General features: G+C 37.4%; 1 protein-coding gene across 12 annotated transcripts in view; it reads left to right on the plus strand.

The window, feature by feature from the left end:
- Positions 1–27,285, plus strand: part of COBLL1 (cordon-bleu WH2 repeat protein like 1) — a 159,880-nt gene that overhangs the window by 84,122 nt on the left and 48,473 nt on the right. For 11 of the 12 annotated variants that reach the window (XM_073883170.1, XM_025853720.2, XM_073883160.1 and 8 more), the window contains one exon: positions 15,535–15,723. In XM_073883170.1, the coding sequence (XP_073739271.1) occupies positions 15,535–15,723 (189 nt within the window). Of the gene's footprint in view, positions 1–15,534; positions 15,724–27,285 lie in introns of those variants that run through there. The other variant, XM_073883209.1, reaches the window with a different exon arrangement.

Genomic DNA, 27,285 nt, shown 5'->3' on the forward strand with positions numbered 1-27,285 from the left:
TCTAAGAACTTTCTTTTAAAGACTTAATTTTTTTTTTATAGCAGTTTTAGGTTCACAGCAAAGTTGAGCAGAATGTACATAGGGTTCCCATATGTACCCTGTCCCCACACAGGCACAGCCTCCTTCTTTATCAACATCCATCACCAGAGTGGTACATTTGTCACAACTGATGAACCTACACTGAGACCTCATAATCACCCCAAATCCACAATTTATATTGGGGATCACACTTGATGTTGTACATTCTATAGGTTTGGACAAATATATAATGACATGTATTCATCATTATAGTATCATTAGAGTATTTTCACTGCTCTAAACATCCTGTGCTTTACCTATTCATCTCCCCCTGACTTCACCCCATAACTCCTGACAACCACTAATCTTTTTATTATCTCCATTGTTGTGCCAGAATGTCATATAGTTGGAATCATACAATGTAGCCTTTTCAGACTGGTTTCTTGCACTTAGAATACTCATTTAAGGGTCTTCCAAGGTTTTTTACGGCTTAATACTTCATTTCTTTTTAGTGATGAATAATATTTCAGATGTACCATATTTTGTCTGTTTACCTATTGGAGGACATCTTGGTTGCAACTAAGAGCTCTTGAACTTCCTTTTAGGGGTGAAAATTTCTCTATTTTATTGTTTCAGAGACATAATAAGATGAAACAATCTGTTGATAAGTTTTTACCTTAAATTTAATCAGTAACTCTTTAAGTTTTTGTAAGCATTTAACCTGTTTTGAGAAAGTGGAAATATATAGGGTTTTTTATACTTAATTTCTATGTGGCAAAGAAAAAGGAGGTCCAGGAGGTGTTGCATAGTTCTGTCCCCATTTTTAATCATTTCTGAATTTTTAGATTGTAGTGTCAATCACATTTTTATTACCTTTTCAGACTAATTTTCATAAACTGCATTGACTGTCCCATATATATTGCCTGCAAGGCAACAATTAACAAGGTTCAAAGGAAGCTTTCAGTAGATAATGCTGAGCCCTGTTCCTCCTGACATTTATTACTTACTAGGCAGACGGCTATCTATGCACAGAGTAAATGGAGCAGCAAGTGAGCACTGGGGCATGGATTTAGAGTTTCTATTTGTTTTTGAGGGAAATTATTTGCTAAATAAATTTAGTTCTTGGAGCTAGATACGCATTCAGTTAATTTAGTTTTTGGGGTTTTTTTTTGGTAAGGTTCTTTTAGGTTATCTTTGAAATTGTTCATGTGGACTCATTTCATTTTTAAGTTACTGGTATCTGAGGACCTCCTGGTATTTCTTTAATCTACCCAGTTTCTTTCTATAGCACTGAGCACACAGTGGGTGCCCAATAAATGTTGTTGACTGTCTTGTGACACATTGTTTATATTGCTTTCAAGTCTGTTTTTCAACTTTGCTCATTTGTTTTGATGAATTTTTTTTATCTCCTCCTTTGATATGCACATTTCTACTGGAGGCTTTCCTTATCCTACCTTTGTTGATATTTGACTTTCTTAACTGAATAAAATAAACATCCCCATTAGATATTTAGAAAAGCCCAGAGACAAACTGAAATTGCAGCAACAATTATGGAACAGATGAGAAATTAAATCTTTAATTTTTAATTTATAGATACATTTTTCTAGTCTGTCTTTGTGTGGTAGTTCCTTGAGTGTGTATATATGAAGAAGAATGTATTCACTTAGGGGCATCTGGGTGGCTCAGTCGGTTAAGCGGCTGCCTTCGGCTCACAGGTCATGATCCCAGGGTCCTGGGATAGAGCCCCACATCGGGCTCCCTGCTCAGCGGGGAGCCCGCTTCTCCCTCTCCCTCTGTCTGCTGCTCTGCCTATCTGTGCTGTCTATGTCTCTGTCAAATAAATAAATAAAATCTTTAACAACAACAACAACAACAAAGAATGTACTCACTTATATCTGTACATTTTTCTGTATTATACCTCAGTGAAAATATCAAGGGAGATTTAGGCTTTCCTTTCTTTTGTATGGAATTTCCTTATTTGATAAAAGGAAGCAAAAATACTATGGGGGTTTAGATTTGGAAAAGTTATTACAAAACTTTTAAGACTACTTTTAAGATTTGTTATATTCAGTGATTCTGAGACCTTCCTAAATTTATACAAAATGGATTGACCTAAGTAGCAGCCTTTAGACAGTGTTTCAGCATTTACAAAGTTCTTATGAAGGTATATCGTCAACTTTAATTGAATACCTATTATATGTCAGGCATTATGGTAGACTAGTGGTTCTCAAACTTGGCTGCACTTTAGAATCACTTGGGGAGATTTTAAAATTCCCCCAAGCCAATTAAATCAATTTCTGGGAGGGGGACCTTTAGGCCTCAATGTTTTCTAAAACTTATCAGGTGGATTTATCATGTAGCCAAGTTTGAGAACCACTGGGCTAGACACTATGCACTACCCATTTAACCCTCTCAGCAACCCTGTGAGGTGGGATATATTGTCCAGTTTTGTGACTGAAGAAATTGTTTCAGAGAGATTAATGACCAACTAATAAGCGCAGACCCAAGCACAAACCAAGATCTCTGACTTATTTCAAAATCTTGAACTCTATCAGTACCTCTTAGTGATTCATACGTAGGTTCTTTTTCCTTTTTAATTGCAAATGTGTACTTTTTTCTATCCCCTTGTTCTTTTCTACATGTAATATCTTAATGTTGTCACAGGGAGATTATACTATATGTATCTAGTGAGATATTTTTGTTTTCCCCCTGCCATACCACCGATACCCACCCCTCCAACCAAAGAAGGTGAAAACCAAATTATGCATTTATGATCTCAAGCATCACGAGTGTGTGTGTGTGTGTGTGTGTGTGTGTGTGTGTGTGGATAAGACCTTGGCTTAGAAACAGGAGTAAATTATTGTCCTAGCGACTTTGATAAAATGTGATATGTTGTGTCGTTTTTAGCTATTTTAGATATATAAACAAAATGCAGACTAGAAATCAGGCTTTTGGTATTGAGAATGTTCTTGGATATCACTAAATGTTGAAGAAATTTCTCAGAAATCACCTGGTGATAAGTAGAATGGGAGTGGGGAATGTGAATTATGTTATTTAGCATTTCATTAGCTGGCTACCATAGTGAATATTAAATGTTTCCTCACTAGAAATAACTTCTGGAAGTTTTATTTCTGCTATTGTAATGGATATCTGATTAAAATAGGAGAAGGGAGCCCCTTCTGTTTCTGAGTATAAGACAACTAAACCACAAAAGCTTCATTTACTCATGCTGATTTATCCTGGAAGGCCTGGTATTACAAAGAGATTCTATTATGTCCCTGAACCTCACTTTACACAATTGCTAAGTTCCTAAAAGTAGTAAAAAAAAAAAAAAAAAAAAAGACTTGAGAGATATAATAAAAAATGAATAAACCAAATGAAACTATAGTGAATAGTTCATTCTTTAAGAAATAATTGAGCATACTCTGAAAAAGGTGATGTATTAATCAAAAATACAAAAAAATATATTCATGATTTTTGCTTTAAAAATATCTTCTGGCAGATAAGGTGGGGTACATTGAGAACTATGCTGTAAGACACAAGGCAGCCTGGAGTACTTTATTCCTCTACTGTAATTAGTTATTTGGCTTTCTCTTTATTCTCTCCACCATACTGTTAGTGCTAGAAGGGAAAACTTCTTTGGATTTACCTCACTTCATCTACGTAGTGTGTTAAGTTTGATAGCTCATCATAGCTACTTATTGAACAAAAGGATCTATACAAATGTCCTACTATAAATATAAACAAGATACTGAAAGATTTTAAAGTAGAAGGACTTCCGTGTGTAAAACAAGAAAGGTTCTTGAAAGACAAGGCATCCAAAGAGAGGTTGATTGTAAAGAGAATGTCCTCTTTGTGCATTGCATGAGCAGTGGGTGCTTTTGAGCATAGCGGTATGTTCAGATCGCCTGATGCCAGAACTGAGGCGGAGGGTTTATTTAGAATCGTACTTCTCTAGATTGTTGGTTAAGGAGGTGAGGCTGCAATCAAGATGTCACCTGGGGCTCAAGTCTCAGCCTAGGTGGGATCAGCTTTAAAGCTCACAGTCATGGCTGTTGGCAGTTTGCAAGTCCTCCTTAACTGTTGGCCAGAGACAAAGGGAAGCTGACAACATGGTAGCGGGCTTCCCTTAGAGTGAGTGAGTGAGTGTCTAAAACTGACACCACAGTCTTTTGGTAACCTAATCTCAGAAGTGACATTCTTTGCTACATTCTGTTCACTGAACCTGAGTCACTAAATCTAACCCACATTCAATGAGAGGGGATTACACAAGGAGCCAGGGTTACTGGGGGCCATCTTAGAGGCTCTCTATCACAGTAATATATGTCATTTAACAAAGTATGTAAAAAATTATCTGGTATGTAATCGATATAAAAATATTACTAATAGATATTTAATATTTTGGTACTTAGCTTACAAAATGCAGTGTGTATTTATTTTACACTTACAGCACATCTCCATTCAGATGGTATATTTTCTTTCTTTTTTTTTTTAAGATTTTATTTATTTATTTGACAGAGAGAGGCACAGCAAGAGAGGGAACACAAGCAGGGGGAGTGGGGGAGGGAGAAGCAAGCTTCCCACATAGAAGGGAGCCCGATGCGGAGCTCCATCCCAGGACCCTGGGATCATGACCAGAGCCAAAGGCAGATGCTTAACACCTGAGCCACCCAAGCACCCTCTTTTTTTTTTTTTTAAAGATTGTATTTATTTGAGAGAGAGATCACAAGCAGCAGGGAGAGGCAGAGGGAAAAGCAGGCTCCCCGCTGAGCAAGGAACCCTATGCGGGACTGGATCCCAGGATGTCGGGATCATGGCCCGAAGGCAGACATCCAACCCATCGAGCCACCCAGGAGCCCCAGATGGTATATTTTCATTTGAAGGACTTGATCTGTGTTTAGTTATCATAAAATTTATAGTTAAAAAATAGATCCACACACCTGAGTTCCAAATATACTTAAATGCAACTGAATCAAGTATCGGTTTTAAAATAGAAATTAAATTGAACTAAAAGTATAATCCCTCAGTCACACTAGTCATGTCTCAAGTGCTTAATAGCCACATGGCTACCATACTGGGTATCAGAGTTCTGGAAGTTTGGCTGCAAAAGGAAGGAGGGAAATAAAATGATGCTTGGAAGGAACAGGAAAGTGGAAATTATGATAATAGAAATCAGTGCACTTTGTGTGTGTGTGTGTGTGTGTGTGTGTGTGTGTGTGTGTGTGTGTGTTCGTGTTCTGGGGAGAAGGAAAGAAATCTAGGGTGATAGAAACCCAGGATATAGTTAACATGTTTGGATTATTGATCAGATTTGAGTGGAGGTGCAGTGAGTACAAAAACCCTGAAGTGATGAATGGCTTGTGGTAAGTACCTTGTATTCTGAGTGTTGAAATGTGAAAGCATTGAGTGTGGGAGACTGAAACCAGAGGCTTTTCAAACTGTTTTTTGAGTTTGTCACTCTGTTCATCATTTTTTACTAGTGTGTATGCCAAGACAGAGAAAGGCACTTGGAAATGGAACCATTTCCTGTGAGCTCAGAGGAGAGAGACCCTTTCCTGACCAGGACCAGAGTGTTCTCAGAATAGAAAGAGCTCCCTGGGCATGGAGTTTCTGTCCATGCCACTCTTTCAATCAAATGTTATTTGTAAATTATCACAGAAAGTTTCTTTTCCTTCTCCATTTTGGTGACCAATAGTACTACTGTAGTATGCAGGCTAGATGGCATGCAAAAATACTACTTGTGCCCTGCCCTCCGGTCTAAGATATCTGGGCTGCCATTTTCGGTCTCTAAACATTATTATGCACAGATCTCTGTATGTTAGATGTGGAAAGGGACCTGAGATCATCTAGTTTGATACCTGTATTTTGTAAATGAAGGAATGGAGGACCAGAGAAATGATTAACTTAGGGTAACACAAGTAGCATTTAGGATCCTCCCCTGCTTTTTGATTCCCAGTACATTGTGTCCACAGCTCCACCTGGAGAAGTAGCAGTTTCTGTTGGTGTGAGTGGGCATTTGCACATCTAGCATCTGCATTCCTATTTAAATATCAGGGATTATTTAGATGGCCCTTGTTAAGGTTATCGAGAGGGTTTGGTACCATGTTCCGTGCACGCTTTGGAGCAAGTTTCTTAACTTCTGTAAACCCCAGTTAAAGGGCAATGACCACATGAAATCAAATGTAGCAAAAAGCCTCCTGCACAGTGCTTAGTGGTAGATATTAAGTAATGGCTCCCGTTTTTCTTCTCTACCACTTGGCTTCTGCTCATTCATTTTTTGTTGTTATTTTGTATGAATGTTTCAGCTCCCAAAGGGATGATATAGTATAAGGGTTAAAAGAGCACTGGCTTTAGAATCCAACAACTTGGTTTTAGATCTCCATTCCAGCACTGATAGCTAAGTTCTTTAAACACGCTGCACATCAGTTTTCTACATCTGGAACATGACAATGGGCGCACTTACCGTATACAGGGCTGTGAGGATGAGTTAGTAGGGCAATTTCCACCACCAAGTCAGCACTCAAGTGTTCTCTGTTGTTGGTGATGTGGTAATAAAATAGGATGAAGCTATTTTATTTTTCTATTGTGTCTGTTGGAGGCATTTTGGGGACATGAAGGCACTAGCACTTAATAAGTGCTGACTTTGATGTGAAGAATACCTTTGCCTCTTTATTTGGTACATTATGCCAGATGTATCCGAGAGAGGAGTTCCATTAAGTTATTCTTCCCTCATACTAATCACGGTCCTCACTGGTCACGTTAAGCTATAGCTATAACATCTGAGTTCTGACCCACAGCAAGTTACTGGGCAAAATGGAGGAGGTTTCTTTCCAATCTAGAATTCAGTCTGTTCCAATTTAATCCTGTCTCCCCACCCCCTTCAATAAGCAGGAGATTTAAAATCTTCCTGAGGATTGAATACTTTTAACTATGTTGGTCTCTTTGAACTTCTTATATCTCTGACTGGTAATAAAATAGTTGATTCTCAGCAATCCACCAAGCTCTCATTCTCCTGTGAACTCATGGAACTGATATAACCCTCCCTCTTCTCTTTTCTTCCCTCCATTAAATTGACAAACACTTATAGACCACCCTGTCTTGCTGCACTTAACATTCTAGGTGCTAGCAGAGAATGAGAAAGGGCAGGTCCCAGCTGTCACGGAATTTTCATTCTAGAGGCTAACATCAAATAATACACAAGTGAATACATGAATGGACAGGATGATATCAGATAGTGATAAATGTGATGAATACAAAACAGTCACGTGACAAATAGGGACAGATGGGTGGAGATTGACATTGGCTTGTCTTTTGTGTGGTCAGAGAATACCTCTATCAGGAAACATTTGATCTGTAGTCTGAATGAGGTCAGGGAGCAGGCAATTTGAAGTTCTATGGTTAAGAGCACTTTGGTTAGAGGGAGCAGCCATGTGAATCCTCAGAGAGAAGGGTTTGGTCTGTTTGAAGGAAGCCAGTGTGAATTACACGCGGAGTTGAAACAGAGTAATCTGAGGGGAGCTCGAGGTTTGCAGAGTCTAGGTCAGTGCTTTTGGAGACTCCCATGCATCAGAATCACTTGGGAGTTGTCAAATGCAAGTTGTAGGGCTCTACCCCCAGTGTTTCTGTTTATATGGGTCTGAGGCAGGACCTGAAAATGTGCATTTCTAACAGGGTGCCTGGCGTCGCTGCTTCTGCTCTGAAATCATACCTTGACAGCCACCAAGATGGCTCATCTAGGGCCTTGGAAGCCAAGGATAAGAATTTGGGTTTTATTCTCAGTGCATTTGGAGGCCGGTGAAGGATCATAGGTGGGAGGTGATCAGATTTACATATTTAAATGATCACTCCTGACTACTGCAGAGAGTAGGTTTTAAGGCACAAGAAGAAAAACAGGAGAGACCAGTCAGGAGGCTGTTGCAACTGTCCAAACAAGAGATGATGCTTTAATTGCCAGGGTGGTAACAGAGAAGCTGGTGACAAGTACACAGATTCAGGGTGTGTTTAGAGTTAAGAGCCCACAGGACTTGATAGTGGCTTGGAAATAGAAGAGAGTGACAGAGAGGAATCAAAATATACCTAGGACTTTTGCTTGAGTTAATGGGATGTTTAGTATAGTGCCATTTACAGGCATGGGGAATAGCGGGGGAGGTTTGGATGAGAATGGGGATGAGGAGTGGAGAGGAGACTCAACAAGAGTATGGGTTATGAGATACGTATTGAACATCCAAATGGAGATGACCATGAAACTATTGGGCATGTAGATCAGAGTCCAATAAACAGGTCAGGATTGGGCAAATGAATTTGAGAGAGTCCTCAACTTAACAGATGATAGTTAAAGCCTTGGAGTTTGACGAAATCATCTGGAGGTGAGAGTTGTAGAAAGAGAAAAGGGCAGGGAGGGAGCCTGGGCAGGGAGATGAGGGCATTGTGATTGAGGAGTGACAGTGAAGAAGGAAGAACATAGTAGATTGTGTTGTCACACAAAGAAGCTGAGGGAAAAGAATTCCAAGCATGGTTGCTGCACAGCTATGAGGTGTGTCCTTATTGGAATTTAGGAACTTACTCAAATGTAACTGAGATGACTCAGGTAATTGTCTATTAGGTTTGGACACACATAGGTGATTAGTGACCTTGACAAGAGAAGTGTCTATTAAGAGTCATATAATTTTTGGGGTCTCCTTTTGTTGCCTTTCATTTATTGCTTATCTTTTAAAGCCACTTTGCTGTATTCACTCTACTTCATATAAGCTCATCAAGAAAGGGACCTTTTGTTGTTTTTTTTTTTAAGATTTTTATTTATTTATTTGAGAGAGAGAATGAGATAGCATGAGAGGGGAGAGGGTCAGAGGGAGAAGCAGACTCCCTGCTGAGCAGGGAGCCCAATGTGGGACTCGATCCCGGGACTCCAGGATCATGAACTGAGCTGAAGGCAGCCGCCCAACCAACTGAGCCACCCAGGCGCCCTGGACCATTTGTTGTTCTTAATTGCATATCCTCAAGCATGTAGCACAATGTTATACCCACCATTGGAACAGATTTTTATTGAATACAATCTTCTCTTATTTCATTAAACCCAGGAAGAGACACTAAGAAATTGCTTTCAGGAATTGGTCTGCAGTTTATAGCTGAAATGCGTGGTTTAGGGGCCACCAGACATGCCCAGTTATTTTGAAGGGCTGCCTCACCAACACTTACAGTCATCATACATCTTTTTTGGGAGCCCTCTATACTGAGAGAGGGTGGCTGTTCAATTTCTTTTTGGTCATTAGAATGTAATATGTAAAAAGCCTATTGTTTTAAGACTTATTATTCCACTTTTACATTTTTGTCTTTAATATTGAAGCTGTATTTTGTATAGTACTCACCGGAGTGAATCTATAGGAATACTCTATAAATATAGCAAACACATGAGATCCCACTGAACTTGAGTAGCTTCTTAACGGATGTACGTATATCTCATAGATAATTTAAAGCTTCTTTTCGTTCAAACTAAGAGGTATTTGAGTAGATTTCTGTTGTTTTGCTGAACTCATTTATTGCTTCTTTTCATTTATTTTAAGGATATTAATATTGACAGAGATGGAATAATGTTTACAATGGGCACATGAGGAACGCCTGGGTGGCTCAGTCGGTTGAGCAGCCAACTCTTGGTTTAGGCTCAGGTCCGTGATCTCAGGATTAGAGACTGATATGGGGCTCCACATTGGGGATGGAGCCTGCTTAAGATTCTCTTTCTCCCTCCCCCTCTACCCCTCTCCCACTCCGTGTGTGTGTGTGTGTGTGTGTGTGTGTGTGTGTGTGTGTGTCTCAAATAAATCTTTTAAAAAAATGGGCATATGATTTTGAAGTGCTTTATAAATCAAGTGATAAAAAAAACCAATCAGTAGTAGTAGGATACCGATTGAATTCTGTGTTAAAATTATGTTTTGATATTTTAAAAATGTTATTGCCTAGTGTGAAATTGTACCTTAATTTTCATTATGAAAATTGAATATAATATTGAGATAATTTTAAGGAATAAGGCAATATTTTTTGGGGGGGTGATGTATACGTTTATTACCTTGATTATGGTGATGGCAACATGAGTGTATGCCTATGTACAAACTTATCAAATTGCAACATTAATAATGTGCAGTTTTTTTGTATACCAATTATACCTCTAGCTGAGGGGGGAAAACAATTATGTGCTTCAAAGAGAAACATGCATTCATATGTAAATCAATTGTAAATGAGAGTATAGATGTAAATAATACTACTCAATTCACCATATTCATTTGTGAAGTTATATCTTGTTATTTTTAAGCCTTGATTAATGAATTTTTGTCCAGACCTAGAGGAGTTTTCTGTATCCTTTCAGTATAACTTCCCCTCCACCACCCTTGTGTGAAATTTACTATTGTTTTCTGTTATGGGTAGCAGGCTCTATAGTGTGAAAACTGATAGTCAACCTAGGCCACTGGTGAAGAAGAGCTTATGTGAAAATCCCCTGGGTAGGAAAACTGGCTCAAACATTCCTATTTAAAAGGGATGGAATGGGATGGGGTGGGGGTGGGGGGGTTGCCTGGGTAGCTCAGGTGGGTAAGCGTCTGCCTTGGGCTCAGGTCATGATTTCAGGCTCAGGGCGGATTCTCGTGGCTGGAGCCCAGTGTCAAGCTACTCCTTTAGCAGGGAGTCTACTTCTTCTCCGTGGGCACTGTCCCCCCGCCCCACCACCACACACACCCCGCCTGGCTCCTGCTCTCTTGCTCTCAAATAAATAAAGTCTTAAAAAAATAAAAGGGATGGGGGCACTTCAGTGACATTTACTGTGACTTTAAAATATTAATGAAAACTAGTATTCTTAAGCAGTAAATTATAATTGTTATTGCATGTTGATGTCTTTTTTTTTTTTTTTTTTTGGTATTACCAGAATTTCCTACACCTGGATTAGGTTATAAATTTTGATTATTTTCACTATACCTTTGGCTTTGGGTGACATTTAATTTTGTTATTGCTTCAGAGCATCTCAATCAAAAAATTAAGAACATTGGAAGAGATGTGAGTAGGTAAAAGGTATTTTAAAAATTTTGCTGGTGAATAAAAGGCTGTTAAAGTCTAAAAGCTTCTCAGGATTCAGACGAAATCCAGGCCTCGACCCAGTATTCTTCTCGCTAGACTACATTGTGTAGTAAGCAAACTTTAATTTGCAGACACATTCCCAAATTTAATGTAAATGGATCACAATAAAGAACCAACATATAAATGACCCTACAGGTTCTGCCTGCCTAAAGTCTACTTTTCTTTCAAGAACTGAGTCATATATCTCTTCTCTATGAAGTATACCTTCCCACCCCCATAAAGCTAGTTTCAGCATGCTCTCATTGCTCTGAATTTTTAAGGTTACTCATCTATTTTATGACACTTAATTTTTCCTTTGAATTCACTATATAATTACTTAGACATTGCATCTACCCCAGTTGAATTTCTGGTTCACTGTAGGAAGATCTTAGTCTGATGACCAATATGCTTTCCAATTATCACAGCCAAACGTGGCAAATACTTTATTATTTGAATAATAGGGAACACCAAGATTTTTTTTTTTTTTAAGATTTTCTTTATTTGACAGAGAGAGACATGGCGAGAGAGGGAACACAAGCAGGGGGAGTGGAAGAGGGAGAGGCAGGCTTCCCATTGAGCAGGGAGCCTAAAGACATGTGGCTCGATCCCAGGACCCTGGGATCATGACCTGACGAGCCGAAGGCAGATGCTTAACGACTGAGCCACCCAGGCGCCCCCAAGATTTTCTTAATGGAAGTTCTATGTAACTACTATTTTAACTAGTGCTTTGTTCTGCTCTCCCTTTATAAGTAGGCTTATCTTTAGTAATTGAAGATGAGTTTTCATCACAGACTCAAAGTACTTTAAGAAATAAGAGTCACACATAGAACGTTAAAACTGTTAATCAGAGTTCGTTGTGGTGTGCAGTAGAAAGGAAAGACGTCCCAGGGAATTGTGACTCACTCCAGACCTTGAAGGATAAAGAATATATGTAAATGTAGAGAGGATGGGGAGGGATGGGCCACATTTGGAGATGAAATAGTGCCTGAAGTGATGAAGGCCGGCTCTGGGCAGAGGATGGTGGCAGCAGGAGGTACCTGTCAGACCCCAGTACTGCCACTCTCTGAAGCCAAGTCCACTGTGAACAGAGCTGTCCCTGCTGCTTTACCTCCCTGCCTGTGGCAGTTGGGCTTCTCTTCAGCCTTCCTGATGAAACCCTTAAAGCCCTCAGTTTCCCAGTTATTTCTTGCTAATAAATCCCATGTGTATTTTTAGTACTCATTGTCTTAAAAATAAAATATAATCAGTGTCTAAAAACCCAACAGGTGATTCTGATATAAAAACTCATTCTCTTCCTTGGTGGGGCAACTTTTTCTTCCCAGTTATATGCATTTAGGTACCTCTTCTTTTGTGGGGAATAATCACTGATGTAAACATTCTTTCATTCATTCAATAAATGAGTGTCTGCTGTGTGGCAGGCATTGTTCCAGAAATTCTATGCATTTGCAAATATGTGTGACACAGGGCAGTCCCTACTGTCATGTAATTAATTACTCTTTAATGGAAGAAGACATGATAAACAAGTATGTTACTGGCTGATAAGCCCTAAGACAAAAAATAAAACAAATAGAGGTACTATCTTAAAGTTAGGAGCAGACCCTGTGAGGATCTTGAGTCAGGAATGTAAAAATAGAGGGGGTGGGGATTATTCTAGGTGTATTCAAGGAAAGGGCAAGAGATACAGTAGTGGAGGGCCATGAGCCCAGGGAAAGAGGAAATTGGAGAGACCAGAGGTAAGAGAGGACAAATTAAAGGACTCCAGGTCTTATTCTGGGTGAAGTCAGAAGTCATTGGAGGGAATGAGAGGGAGTGGGGTGATCTGACTTAATGATTTCAGAGGATCCCTCCGGCAGCTATGTTGAGAATAGAATGTGAAGTGGCTATGCTAGGAGCTGGGAGACCGCTTAGCAGCTTGAAGAGAGGTGTTTGTCGATGGACTGGATTGCAGCTCTGTGTGTTAGGGGATTTTTTTGGCTTGAGCAACTGGAAGAATTGTGATTTACTGAGATGGGAAGACTTAGAGAGAAAAGGATTTGATTTGGAGGAGCTGGGAAGAGGAATCGGAAGTTAAATTAAGTTGGAGATTTCAGGTAGTCTTATGACTCCAGATGTCAAGTAGGTGTTGGATTTACAAATCTGGATTTGAAGGGAGAGATCCAAGGTGAATATTTGGTGTTTAAAATTTTCTTCATACAGATTTTGCAAAATTCTTGTTATATATATTCACAATTTTTCTAAGATTCATTTTTGTTGCTATTGTAAAATAAGTTTTTTTATTATACTTTGACTAGTTTTGCATTTGTTTATATAGGCCATTGACTTTAGCGTGTTTATATACCATGCTGCTTTACTGAATTATTTATCAAAGTTTTAAAAAATTGATTCACTGATTTCTCACCTCCTTTGACTTTTCTGTGTATTTTTACCAAACTCTTCAGTTCTGTGAAGTACCAGTTTCTTTCATGGCTCCATTTGATGTCCTGTGCCTGAAATATCAATTATTTCTTGTTTTATTTCCTGTGAGTTTCTATTCATTCCCCTAAACTCAACTCATGTTTCTCATCTATAAGACATTTCTGGGTTCCTAGGAAAGTTTCTCTTTCCATGAGCTTCTCTTTCCATCACCTGTGTACCTACATTGGAGCAATCATCAAACTTTATCATGATTTTGTATCTATCCATCAGTCCGTTGGAGGTTTGAACTCTTTTAGGGTAGGAACTGGGTCTTACCATTTTTATATCCCCAGTGTTTAGCTGAATCTGCTACATAATTGTCTGTTACAGGGTTATTGTATGTTGAATACATGAGTAGTTAATTTCTACATATTAAAAACATTTTGTTGTTTTTTTTTTAATATTTTATTTATTTATTCATGAGAGTCAGAGAGAGAGGCAGAGGCAGAGGGGAGAAGCAGGCTCCCCGCCTAGCAGGGACCCCGATGCGGGGCTCGATCCCAGGACCCTGGGATCATGACCTGAGCCGAAAGCAGACGCTTAACCATCTGAGCCACCCAGGCGCCCCATTAAAAACATTTTGAAATTTGATAAAGTTTTTCTTTATATAGATTTTATAAATGTGTTAAATTTATTGTAACTTTTAAAAATTCATTTTTGTCACTAGTGTAAAAGAAATATTTTCTCAAGTGCATTATATCTCTGCAATTATATTCTTAAAAATTGAAGAGCTATTATTAGAAAATTAATATACAGTGTAGGAAACTTGTTTCTGCTTTTCGTGCTGTCAAGTGCATAAAGGTGCTTGGATTTATGAGACCTTAAATTTTGAAAATACTAAATGGGTGGATGTTACATATTTATTATAAAGAAGCTCTTTTATCTTGTTTGGTTTTTACTTTGTGTAAGAAATGGGGAGAGGGAGGAATTAAACTTTATATTTTTCTGGAAAGCAGTAGTAGTTATTCTTTGAAAAGCAATTAGCTTTTCATAAAGGCAACATTTTTAAAAGCTTTAATTTGCATTACTTAAAAATAGGTATATGTCATTACTAGTAGTTACTTTATATTTGTTTTTATGTTTTATTTTTTCAACCCATCAAGTCATTGAATTGGCCCATGTGAATTTTTTCAGGATGTCTACTACCTGTTTCTGTTATAAATAGGTTAAGAGGTTGCCCTAGTGACACTGTAACATTTATTAGAGTAATTATTGATAGAATTTTTTTCACTGAAGCAGAAATATATTTTATCAAATAACCAACAGTGAACCAGTTCATTGTTCATTGCTAAGTGCAGTGGAAAATATAGCATGCTTCTTTCTTGCAGGGAGTTATAAATGTAGGCAGAGAGAGGAAACTGGTACCCAGGAAAAAAATGGAAAAGATGTTAAATTTATGGAATGTTGTTTATGCTATATAGGGAGAGACTCTCTATGTTGAGGGGTGAGAGGAGGGTAGTTTCAGCTAGACCTCAAAGAGTAGGTAGGGGTTATCTGGATAGAGAGGCAGAACACAATAGATTGGAAACAAATAGAATGAAAGGCACATAGGTAAGAGCTGTTTTGAGGTGTGAGAATGAGATGCTGATCTCCATCCTGACACAGTAAGGATTTTTATAGTTTATCTCATCAAAGAAAATGTTACACTCTTGCTTTACTGTAATAAAACCACATTAATTGAACTTAATGGAGGTGAATATCAAATCTGTTTATTATCATGTTTCTTTTTATTACCAAATGATGAGGTCATATTGTTGAAAACAAAAGAAAATGCCAATTAAAGAAGGCAAAAAAAAAATTCTTAATTCCAACATCTCTAATACACAGTAAACATTTTGGTGCACTTTTTTTTCTAGATGTGAAAAACATGGACACACACATTGTGTTTTTATTAAGTTAGATCATATTAGAAAGTTATTTTAAAAATCTATAGATTTTATTTTCTGTGTTTTGTTTTTATTTAAGGAGAAAACCAAAAGCTAAGGCACCACGTCCCCCAGCTGAGACCAGATATGTTGATGCCTCTTCAGTTGATGATCCTGTAGAATCCTCTGCTTGCATCATGGAACAGAAAGAAAACACGACAGATAAAGACATTGAACTCTCAGTGGTGCTACCTGGGGATATTATCAAATCGACTACTGTTCATGGCAGGTACAATGCAGTAAATGAAAGAGCAGGAATTCCTTTTCTTCTTCTGTCATTGATACCCTCTGTTGTATATGTACTTTTGATTTCTTCTTTGACAAAATACTTCATTCATCACTCAGGTATCTAGTCAATATGCTAAAAGGTGATAACTTGTTTCTAATAATATTTTAGCACCAATGCTATGAATTCCACAATCCCAGTCAAGTGACTCTTGAAATTTAGAACCATTTTTTTTTTTGCTACTTATTTAATAAGTTTTCTTTAAAAAAAAAAAAAAAAGTCTTTCCCAGAGGAACAGTCATTGGTTATATTAATTTTGTTCAGCCCAACTTAGAAAGCCAACCAGACCTATAAGAAAATTCTTTCCCTTCCTCTTCAAATTATTCCTTCTTTTTTTAAGCTGCATCTCTGAATTTGATTTTGCAGAAGTTGCTAAGTACTCTTAAAATACTCTTCTTATGTATCAAAACAGATAAATCTACCTGTAAAACTAGTAGGATTTTTTAGTTCTTTGAATGATTTCATTAGTGTACTAAAAATGTGGATAAGTTTAATAGAAATGTAAAATTAAACTTTAACCTAGCAAGAAGTGAAAATGTGATTTGGGAGACTGATATTTTTAATACCTGCATAAAAATTGGAAAAATGGAATAAAGCCAAGTGTAATTTTCCATTTCATTTTGAAGTGGAAAGTTACATGAGTTGTATACTTGGTCTTGTTCCACCTTTCACCTTCAACTGCCCATTTGTCATCAGGAGTCCTGTTTTAGAAATCTAAGCTGATTTGACCTTTGTATAGAGAGAGAGAGAGAATGTGTGTGTGTGAGTGTGTGTAGAACAAAAGAATAAGTAAGCAACATATTGGGTGTTGCATTCTTACAGTGTGGTTTTATCTAGAAGAAACTCATTCAAGATAACCTTAATCTTAAGATTTACCATCAAGTTTAGGTGTAACTTCACAAATCATTGAAAGTATGTGAAAATAGAAAGGTTCAGCATTAACAAACAATACATAGTATTGTGTGTTAAATTCTCATTAAATTTAAGTAAGTTGCATTTTGCCATTTATTTTGTATGGAGAGTGGTTTTGGAGATCATGCGTTGAATTGTATTGAGGAGGTTGAGAAATCTGTGATTTTCCTTGGTGGGCTTCCAGCTCAGAGGCAAGTAGTCACCTGGGTTGTGCTTCATTTAGGCAAGGAAGGCATCTTGTGAGTTTGGGACTCTGGCTGTCATCTTCAGTCCTTGAAATAATATTACCCTGATTTAAAAATAATAATGATAATGGATGTGACTAGGGGTAATGAAGGCAGTTCCTCTTATTTCCTCTGAAGTCAAAGTCCTTTTTAAAAAAGTCAGTATTTTTCCTAGTTCTTTACTGATGCTGAGAGGTAACAATGGTTTCCTCACCAGTGTTCCTCAGACTTTCTTCTTAGGTAGAATTTTCCTTCCCTCCTCCCCTTTGAATATCTTAAGCTTCAGCCTCAGGACTCTTTTGTTCTAGAGTCTACTTTTCCCCGTCCACACCTTTTTGAAAATTTTTCCATCTGGAGTACCTTACCACCCACATTTTCTCCAGTTAGTTTATGTAGCTCAAGTGACATTTTTATTTATAAAGGCTTCCTAATCTTCCCAGAATGAACTGTTACTCCCAACTCCAAACTCTCTTGACATTTTATACCATTGAGTTAATCATATGTTGTTTTGTGCTGTAATTAATACATATGTCTCGTCTTCTTGAGTAAACCACAAGATCCATGGGGGCATCATTATTTCATAGTGCTAAGCACAGTTTCTTGCAATATAATAGGCATTTAATAAATACATTAAAATGAATATTGTCTCCCTAAACTTTTTTTTTTTTTTTAAAGATTTTATTTATTTATTTGACAGAGAGAGACACAGCGAGAGAGGGAACACAAGCAGGGGGAGTGGAAGAGGGAGAAGCAGGCTTCCTGCTGAGCAGGGAGCGCAATGTGGGGCTCAATCCCAGGACCCTGGGACCCTGATCTGAGCCCAAGGCAGACACTTAAGAACTGAGGCACCCAGGCGCCCCTCCCTAAACTCTTATATGTAGTTGGAAGTAACAACTTAAATGGTATGTTCTGAAGAGACATTTGTTTGGATAGTCTCTGGTTCCTTTCCTAGGATCTTTCAAATAAAGACAATTTTTCCACGTAGAGAGCAAGGAAGTTATGTCCCAAATTCTGATTGCTTTTTTAAAAATTTGTTTAGGGCCAAAAAATTTTCCTGAGAGCAGAATTCGTTTCATATCGGTGTTTTCACTAGGGGGTTTGATTCAGGGACTTGTTCTTAATAGTTTTATCATTCAGGAATGACTTAAGTTGTAGATGCAGTGACTAATTTTTTAATATTAAGTGTTTATGATTAAAAGTGGTTGTATGATTTGGGATTTCTTAGGAGTGATTATAAATATTTTAAGCTGCAATTTGGGATATCTTAAGAATATAATTTGGAGTGGAGCGCCTGGGTGGCTCAGTCGGTTAAGCGTCTGCCTTCAGCTCAGGTCATGATACCAGGGTCCTGGGATTGAGCTCCATGTCGGGCTCCCTGCTCAGCGAGGAGTCTGCTCCTTCCTCTCCCTCTGTCCCTCTACCTGCTCATGCTTGCTCTCACTCTCACTCTCTGTCTCTTTCAAATAAATAAAACCTATTAAAAAATAAAGTATATTTTGGAGTATCTTGAATGTTGTAGTTATGGTTGGCCCATGGTTAAAAAACAAAACAATGTTTAACTATAACAACAAACTGTGCAAAATACAAATGTTAGCTACCTAAAGTGAAAACCCAAGACATGGATAACTTAAATTTCTTCTTGGCTTTGTTACTATAAATGGAGTAGGGAAAGTTTCAACAAAATAGTACAAGAATTTGGTGGGAGATTAAGGAAGAGTAATTTTAAATAAGTTTATATATATAGTGTTTTCTTAGATAAATCAGAGTTCCATATTGTCACTGTGAATGGTCTTTAATAGAATTTTTTGGGACCATCTTTTCTTAATTTGTCTAAATATTCCTTGTGTATGATATTTATTTTGATAGTATTATTTATATGCATTTCCTTTGAAGAATAATATTAGTATTAGACTGGAATAAATATTTAGAAAACTTATCTGCTTCATTTAACTTTATATATATATATATATATATATATATATATATATATATATATAATGTAAATAGATATACATGTAAATATATATATTTTTCCCCCAAAATGTCTTCTTGGGGAAGATTTTTAGAAAGTTTCTCTCTGTCTTCTTATACAACTTATGCAGAGATATGCTCAGAATGTTCCATTTGGAGGAATCTGAACGCATAGCATTATCTTCAGAAGAATGCCCTTATTTGTACATTGATTTTTCACCAAAGAGCTTATTCAGATTAGGGAATACAGTAAGGTAGGAGGTGGTAATAGACTTTATGCTCAGGGGGAAACTAAAAACTTGTCCTGAATTAGGTTGATAACCTTGCTCTGACTTACCAATCTTTTGGTACTAGAGCTTAATGATAATGCTTCTTTAAGGACCAGAAGTCACGCTTTGCCACCTTGCCTTTGCAATCCTTTGTTTACATTGAGGGTAGCTACAGTGCCAGCCTGCAATCCCTTGGGCATTTCTGTGTTCCTGTCATGGATGATTGGATTGAAGGGAGATGGAATTAGAATATTTACTGTAGCGTGTGTGTATGTATGTGTGTGTGTGTGCGTATACGTATATACACACATAAACATATCTGTGTATGTGTGTGCGCACGCGCGTGCGCTGGCAAAGTCAACAACCTTTTTCACCAGGCAGAGCTGCTCTGTGCTTTACTAAAAGTAAGCATTAAAGGATACTGCTGTTAGAGATAAGCTTCCTAGGGGTTGCCCTCCTCAGGAAAGGCTGCACTAGGCAACAGCATAAGTAGTGGTGTCTACAGGTACTTGGCAAAGTAAATTTTTAATGAAAATGAGCTTATGGGCTTAACTGTTATAGACACTACAGAGAATAAGGAAATATGTGGGTATGTTTGCCTATCACTCTAGATCCTTACCTTATAGTCAGGTGTCTGTCCAGTATGTAATTATTCCTCACTAAATAAGTGTTCCTTTTTCCTCTGTTCTCTCTGGGACACTTTAAAGATAGTTTTCATTTGGGATATTTGGTAAAAGATGACATTAATCCTCTTTTTTTAGCCGGTGGAGAGAGCACTGTGTAGCTCTACTAGCACACTGTCTCTCCTGCAAAAGGGAGGCATGGAATCAACACCATTTATAATAGACAAAGATATAGTTTTCTCGTATGCACCTACCATAAGTAGAAATTGGTTTTGATTTGAGCAAATCTGAGAATGAAATGAATGAAAACACAAATAAAGAAAGCATAGAACTTGAAGTTAGAAATCCTATAGTTGGTTCCGTAACTTGCCGTGTGACCTCAGGCAAGTCCTCTTACCTTCCTTGCCTTTGCCGTAAAATGACCCCGAGACGTGATACACATGATCTGTGACCTGGTTTACCTGTCCAACAGCACCGGTTTAGAGCAGAGTTAAGAGTAAGCCCAGTTTTGACTGGCACTGGGTGGGTCAGATAACTAGCTCAGAAATGGTTTACGTGGATTAGGGCGCCACCTATTGGAAAAAGTAGACTATGAAAATTGACAATACTGGATCAATGTGGGTCAGTTTTGTTTAAAAAAAATCAGTAATGCAACAGTATGGATCTTGGAAGAGTTTCACAATTTCATATCATACTTACACTTATTGAAAAGTGTCAAATAATGACAAATGTGTAGTAAATGTATAATAGGTGAATAGATTTCAAGAACACACTGCCAAAAATCCATTCCATGGCACAAATCATGTTGAACTCCCTAAGAATTCTTAAATTTTGGTTTAGGTACTGATTCAGTTGTAGCTGCTTAAAATAACAGTTGGAATTGTAACTGTTAAAGTATTTTAGTATACCAGAGCTGCTTGAGTTTTTATTGGTGAGACTGAAGAATCCTGTCATCTGGGCTCCAGTTCTGCCCTCCACAGCCCTGAGCCAGGGAGCACAAAACCTCTGTGGGCTGATTGCTCTCCTGGTTGGTTGGGAAGAGGTGGCAGAATACTCACAGATGTCCTCTGATGTGTCATTCCTAGGTGGACTACCCTCTTCTTTCTTTCCTGGTATCCCTGCCTTATAACAATGATCCTTGTTAGTTTTCTTTTTAATTTTTTATAATTACAAATGCAGTACTTGGACACTATTATATACAGTAGGAAAATGCAGATAAACTAAAAAAGTTAAAACACTATGTCATTATTAAACAGGCAGCTTACAACTATTAACATTGTGGTATATAACCTTTTATTCATATAGACATGCACAGACACACAAAAAAGTATATGTACACACATACCTATATAGTCACTTTTTTTTTTACCGTTATCATGTTGCACATGCTATCTTGTTAACCTATCCTTTTTTCAGTTAGTGATTTCTAACTTTTGTGTCAATACAATTTTATCTTATCCTTTGTCCATATTTGAATTATCCCAATTGCAGTGAGATATATTTATAGTACTCCTTTTTTTTATAAGGGGTGTGTATGTGTGTTTAATAGGTATGTTATTAAATCACAGTTTTTGCGAAGGTAATTATTTATGACTAGCTGTGAATGTAACATTCAAGATAAATGACCAAGTAGATTTAGCCTAAAGTGGTGAATTTCATTTTTTTTACTTTTAGAAGTATCTATTTTTAGCATTTGATGTAAGAACTTTTGTCAGTTTAATACTGATCTAATCTATTATTGTCTTCAAATCTTAATTCTGTTACTTTCTTCAAAATGTTTCCTATAGCATAATTCAGTAAGCATTCTCAATTTTGAGATTAGGTTTATTTGTTTTATGTACCTGATCCCCTTCATTTCATGCACATAGGAATAGTCAGCATTAGTTCATTTGTGAACTCATTACTGAACTAGGTTGGTTAGCATACGATAAATAAATGTCAGCCCTGCAGGAGGTGTTCTAAAAGTTCCCATACAATCATTGGTAAGTCTAATTGGGTTGTTGGTATACATTTGTAAGGGGCAGCGAGAACTAATTCAACTCAACTCAGTTTTGAGGATGCATTGAAAATGGTATAATGCTTTACTGGATACTAAGGCGGATTTAAAGAATCATAATAAGGAAGACTCTTATTCATAGAATTCAGCCCCTATCAGAAACTTGAAATCTATCTATTCATAATAAGTCCTTATCATGCATCCTCATTTTCCTATGACAGTCCCTGTTTATACCTATTATCCCAGATTAATTACAAATAGTGCCCCCCTTTCACTCTCAGGTGTCCCAGATTGGATGATAAATTATATAGCCACCCTATTGGTAAGTGGCTTTGTTTAAACACTTCCAGGGGTTGGAAATTCACTGAGGCAGTTATTAGACATCTTGCTAATCTGAGAGCTCTTTGGTAAATGATGACCTTCATTTTTGATACACAGTTGGATCTTCGAAACACAAAAATGGAGGTCTTGCCTTATCTAGCAAGTAACAAATCTAGGACAAGATTACCCCTAGTAGGCGTCATGAATGCAGAAAGAGTCACCCTAGGATTTAGGGGGTGATTTAGTGATGTCATCATTCTTTGAAGTAAAACTGTAGCAGATAGCAGTTAACCTGTTACAAACCATCCACTCCATCCTGAATCCTGATTTATGGTATTATGAGGCTAAAATATAGCTCTGTCAGGACTCAGGAAATTCTAATTTTGACTGCACCTTAATTGTGTATATGTTCTTCATTATCTGGTCATGTAACTTCTCTAACCTCAACTTTTTTTCATTCGTAAAGTGGGAGTAGCTTTTGTGGTGGTTGTGAGCTTAAATGAGGTAATAGGTATGAAATTCATACGAGGAATTGTCATTTATTTCTAAAGGGAGTAGGAAATTTCATAGGGATTTCTCCATTTCAAAGAAAAGAGTTTTTAGAGTCTTAAAAAAAAAAATCTGCCCTCCAGGAAATTATTTTATAAGAGAAAAAAAATCTGAAAATAATAATGCACAGTAGCCTCTCAAAGAATAGAATAAACCCAAATTCAAAGTGATGGGGTGATATGGAGGACAATACTATTTCTTATTTGATTGAAGAAGTGATGACCTAATTCAGCCAATCCTTTTCTACTTTTAATAATCTGGCTCAAGTTTTGGGTGGACTGTGGGCATGTGTTCCTGCTTTAGCAAATAGGAACGCAGGCATCTTTCCTGGGTTGATTCTGGGGTAGAACCTGTTAGCCAGCTGCCATTTGGTACATCAGCTTGGGATAGTTACCCTCAAAACAGAATTGTTGTTTTCGCTAGAAGTAATTTGGCTTCCAGGGGGATAATTCTAAACTATACTCAGGAGATGACTTTGTTTTCTGTGGTGCAGTTTGTGACTGGCGAATCCTCAGCAGTCCCATTGCATGCAGAGCCTGCTTAAAGGTTAATGCCCTACTTTTATAGTGCTAAGGCTCCTTTATGAGAGAGTTAAGACTGTAATTCCCACTCTTAAAATCAGCTAGGTCTGGAGCACTGGGTGTTATGCACAATGAATCATGGAACACTACATGAAAAACTAATGATGTAATGTATGGTGATTAACATAACAATAAAAAAATTTTAAAAAAATCAGGTAGGTCAGGATCCTCTTCTGTGCTTTTAGTGCCAAATGCTGGGGCTTCAGTGAAATACTTTAAGCATTTGAACTAGTCAGGTTATTTTTGGAAAAGGTCTTAACCCAACTTAATGCTTATATCTCACCTCTGTGTAAAGATGTCTTGACTTTAGATACAATAAGGCTACTCGTTCAATTTGTAAATTAAGCAAAAACAGCTTTCATGCCTATGTGTGTGTGTGTGATTTTAAAGCATATGAATCTCTTTTCAGTGACTTTGCCTTTTCATATACCCGATACCATGCAGAGAACTCATATATATTGAGTTGTTGTGTGTGTGTGTGTGTGTGTACTGTTTTATACTGTCTGCTATGTGTTTGAGATACCAGAATTAAGAGATAAATAATCACTTGTTCCTATAATATCCTTTTCAGTGATACTGACCTCACTGTGTACAGACATTGTATTAGGTCCTGGGAATAAACATTGTTAAGAGCTGGTCCTGCAAGAAAGGAGTTCATATCTGGGTATAAATTGAGCCCAGGTAACATCTTGAGGCTACTCTTTTCCCTCAGGTCTAGATAAGATTGGCCTGAACCCCTGTTCTAGATCTTGTGGAAAGTTCAGTCTCCTTTATATTATTGTAAATTTCCATTTACAATATTATGCTAATGTTCTTGGAGCCTCCTCTGGCTCTGACTTTTTTTTTTTTTTTAAAGATTTTATTTATTTGACATAGAGCACAAGCAGGGGGAGCGGCAGGCAGAGGGAGAGGGAGAAGCAGACTCCCCGCGGAGCAGGAAGCCCAATGCGGGGCTCCATCCCAGGACCCTGGGATCATGACCTGAGCCGAAGGCAGACGCTCAACCGACTGAGCCACCCAGGCGCCCTGGCTCTGACTTTATATCTTATTTTTGGTTTCTTACTTCTTAGTCCCTACCTTATGAAATTTCCTTTCTTTTCTTGATTTAACACCTACCCCTGAAGCTACCAGGACCTTAGTGCTGGTCTGTGGGTCAGCAGGGAAAGGTGAGTAAGGGTATCACATAGCAAACCATTTAAATTAGCACTTCAGGCCTCCCGTTGGGTCCTTTCAGCAGCCCCCCAAGTTCTAGTGTTCCTGTAGTCTTGGCCTCTTCCTACTGCTTAGCTCCTTTTTGTGTTTCTGTGTCTTCTTACCCTTTTCTTCTGGCATTGGCTTTAATCCTATCAGCACCTCACAAAATAATCTGAAATCTGACAGTCCCTGTCTCCCCCCAAAGTTTTGCAATGGCTTTGTAGCTGCTCCCCCAGACTATTCTGAATATAACAACAGCAACAAAATAAAATTATCTACGCCACAGTAAGTAAGTAAGTAAATAAATAAATAAATAAAACAGACAGTGGCTTCTTAAATCATGTATAACCCCTATTATTTACATTTGCTTTTTAGTTTTACTTTAAAAATAAAACATGCCTTTTTCTCAAGTCAAAATAAAAAATGAATACAACAATCAGCATATAATCCTTTTAGATGTAAAGTAGACCCCGTTGCTCCTCAGAACTCCAGGGGTTTTCTCTTTCACTTGGTAAAATCCCAGGTCACTCTGGTTTCAGGCTACCGCTTTCACCCCAGCAGACTGCTTCCTGTTTTCCCTTAAACACGTGGAGCCCATTACTGCCTCAGGTCCTTTGCAACTTGTCAACTCTGCCTGGAATGTTCTTACTCCAGATAACCCATTCCATTCAGCTCTCTGTTCTAATGTCATTTTTTTTTTCCACTTAGAACATTTCCTAACCTCCTTTGTTATCTTATTTTTCATCATAGCATTTATCATTATCTGACATACTATATATTTACTTGTTTCTTTATCCTCTTTTGATCACAGGTTGGGAAACTGTAGCATGTGCATGAGAAGTGGCTGGAATGCTTGTCAAAGCACATACTGCTGTGGCCCACTCCCAGAGTTTCTGATTCAGTGATCTGGACTAGGGCTTGAGAATCTGTATTTCAACAAGGTCCTAGAGAGACTGATGTTGCTGCTCCATGAATCACACTTTTAGACACCAATGTACCAGAACTACTCTGGCCCATACAGTGGCCACTTACTACATGTGGTTATTTAAATTGAGTTTAAATGAAAAATTTAGTTTGTCAGTCCACTATGTCAATGTATTTCAAGTGCCTAATAGCCACATGTGGTGAGTGGCCACTGTATCAGCACAGATATGGAAAATTTACATATTTCAGAACAATTGTACAGCACTGCTCTAGAACATAATAAACTACATAGAGACAGATTTCTGTTCTGCCACTGGCCCCCGCAGAGTAATATCCCAATATTTACATATCTGGTCCACTTAGCATTTACTTTAGTGTAAGGCATAAGATGGATACATAAATTTTATTGATCAGATGGCTAGTCAATTTTTCATACCCGTTGTTGAAAATTCAATTCTTTCCCCAGAAATTTGGGATACCTTTATCATATGTAGTATTAAATTCCCATCTGCGTTTATAGAACTTTCTGGTCTGTTAGATTTGTCTGTCTGGATATAGGAAAATTTTCAAGACAGAATTGGCTTCTGGAATTATTGAACAAAGAATTAAACAGAATTATAGAATGAATCAAAGAATAAAGTCATAAACCATTCTATGATTTTTAGTTGCCACTTAAAGAGACATCTTTATTAGAAAATATTTAGGTGGTGGTGAGTTCAAAAGGCATGATGTAGGTCTACTCAGCATGCAGCCTTTTTGCCATGAAGTCTGATATTGTATGCAAAAATTATAGATGACCAAATTGACTGAAGGAATGCCATTATTATAATATTGTTGGCCCATTATGCACTTCTTTTATTAAGTTAGAAAACTAATGTCACAGATAAAAATACAATACTTCATTAAGACATATCAAAAAGGTTAAATAGGTGTATATATAGATTGTTAAATTCTTACCTTCTAAAAATGGAAAATATCTTTTTCCTTAAATGTTTATATTTTTGTACATAGGAAGATGAAAAATGGTAGCACTAATAACTATTTTTATCTTGTTAACTTTTGTGTTTTTCTGGCAGAGATTCTAAAGAATGCACATTTAAGAGGTAAAAGATGTTTATAAGCATTAGTGGTTTTTACATTTATTACTTGGCACATTTATACGTGTAGAGAGAAATACAATCTGAACACACCACCATTTATTCATAGACATCCATTTTTGTTGTCAGTGAAAGTTCTCTCCTCTTCCAGCTTTACTGTATTTATAATTACATTGTATTTACCTAGACGTTACCTAATCTTTTTTAACTTTATTTACTATCAGAGAAAGGTGGTACCATTTCCAAGTCAAGAATTTGTATGTAGCATCAAATTTTTTAGAAATTTTTATTTTTTGTTACCAAAAAATAAACTTGGATAATACCATTATGCTAGTCTTGATGTGGATGAAATTTAGTATCTACTACTCAATGCCAAAATTTGGGTGATTATAGACGAATTTACATATGAGCATACTAAGTAGCTCAAGAGGACATAAAACTCCTAAGTTATTATTGTGGAAGCATCTAATAAAGATATAGGGAACATATTTTGAGGACTGAAACATATTCCAGAGAACTTTTTTTTTTTAACTGAGGCACTTAGGTTTTTATTATTTTTCTTGATATATTTATAGTGGGATGCTACTTGTAAGTGGGAGAGGAGAAGAGATGTTAAGAAATGGGCAACAGCCACAGAATTCGAGGGTAAGGTAGGTGGGTGAACACAGGTGATGGTTTGAGGATCCATATAAAGTGTTGTTTAACCTCAAGACCACACAGTGTCAGACAACTAACCCTCTTCCAGGAGGAGACTGCCTTTGTGAAAAAGCTAAACCAGAGAGGCCACAGATCAGGGAACTCCACTTAAGAAAGTAGGGATGAGGTGCATATGAAAACAGGTGTA

This window comes from Callorhinus ursinus, unplaced genomic scaffold, assembly GCF_003265705.2.
Source record: "Callorhinus ursinus isolate GAN/ISIS: 27379988/994484 unplaced genomic scaffold, GSC_fseal_2.0 scaffold2, whole genome shotgun sequence".
Taxonomy (NCBI): domain Eukaryota; kingdom Metazoa; phylum Chordata; class Mammalia; order Carnivora; family Otariidae; genus Callorhinus; species Callorhinus ursinus.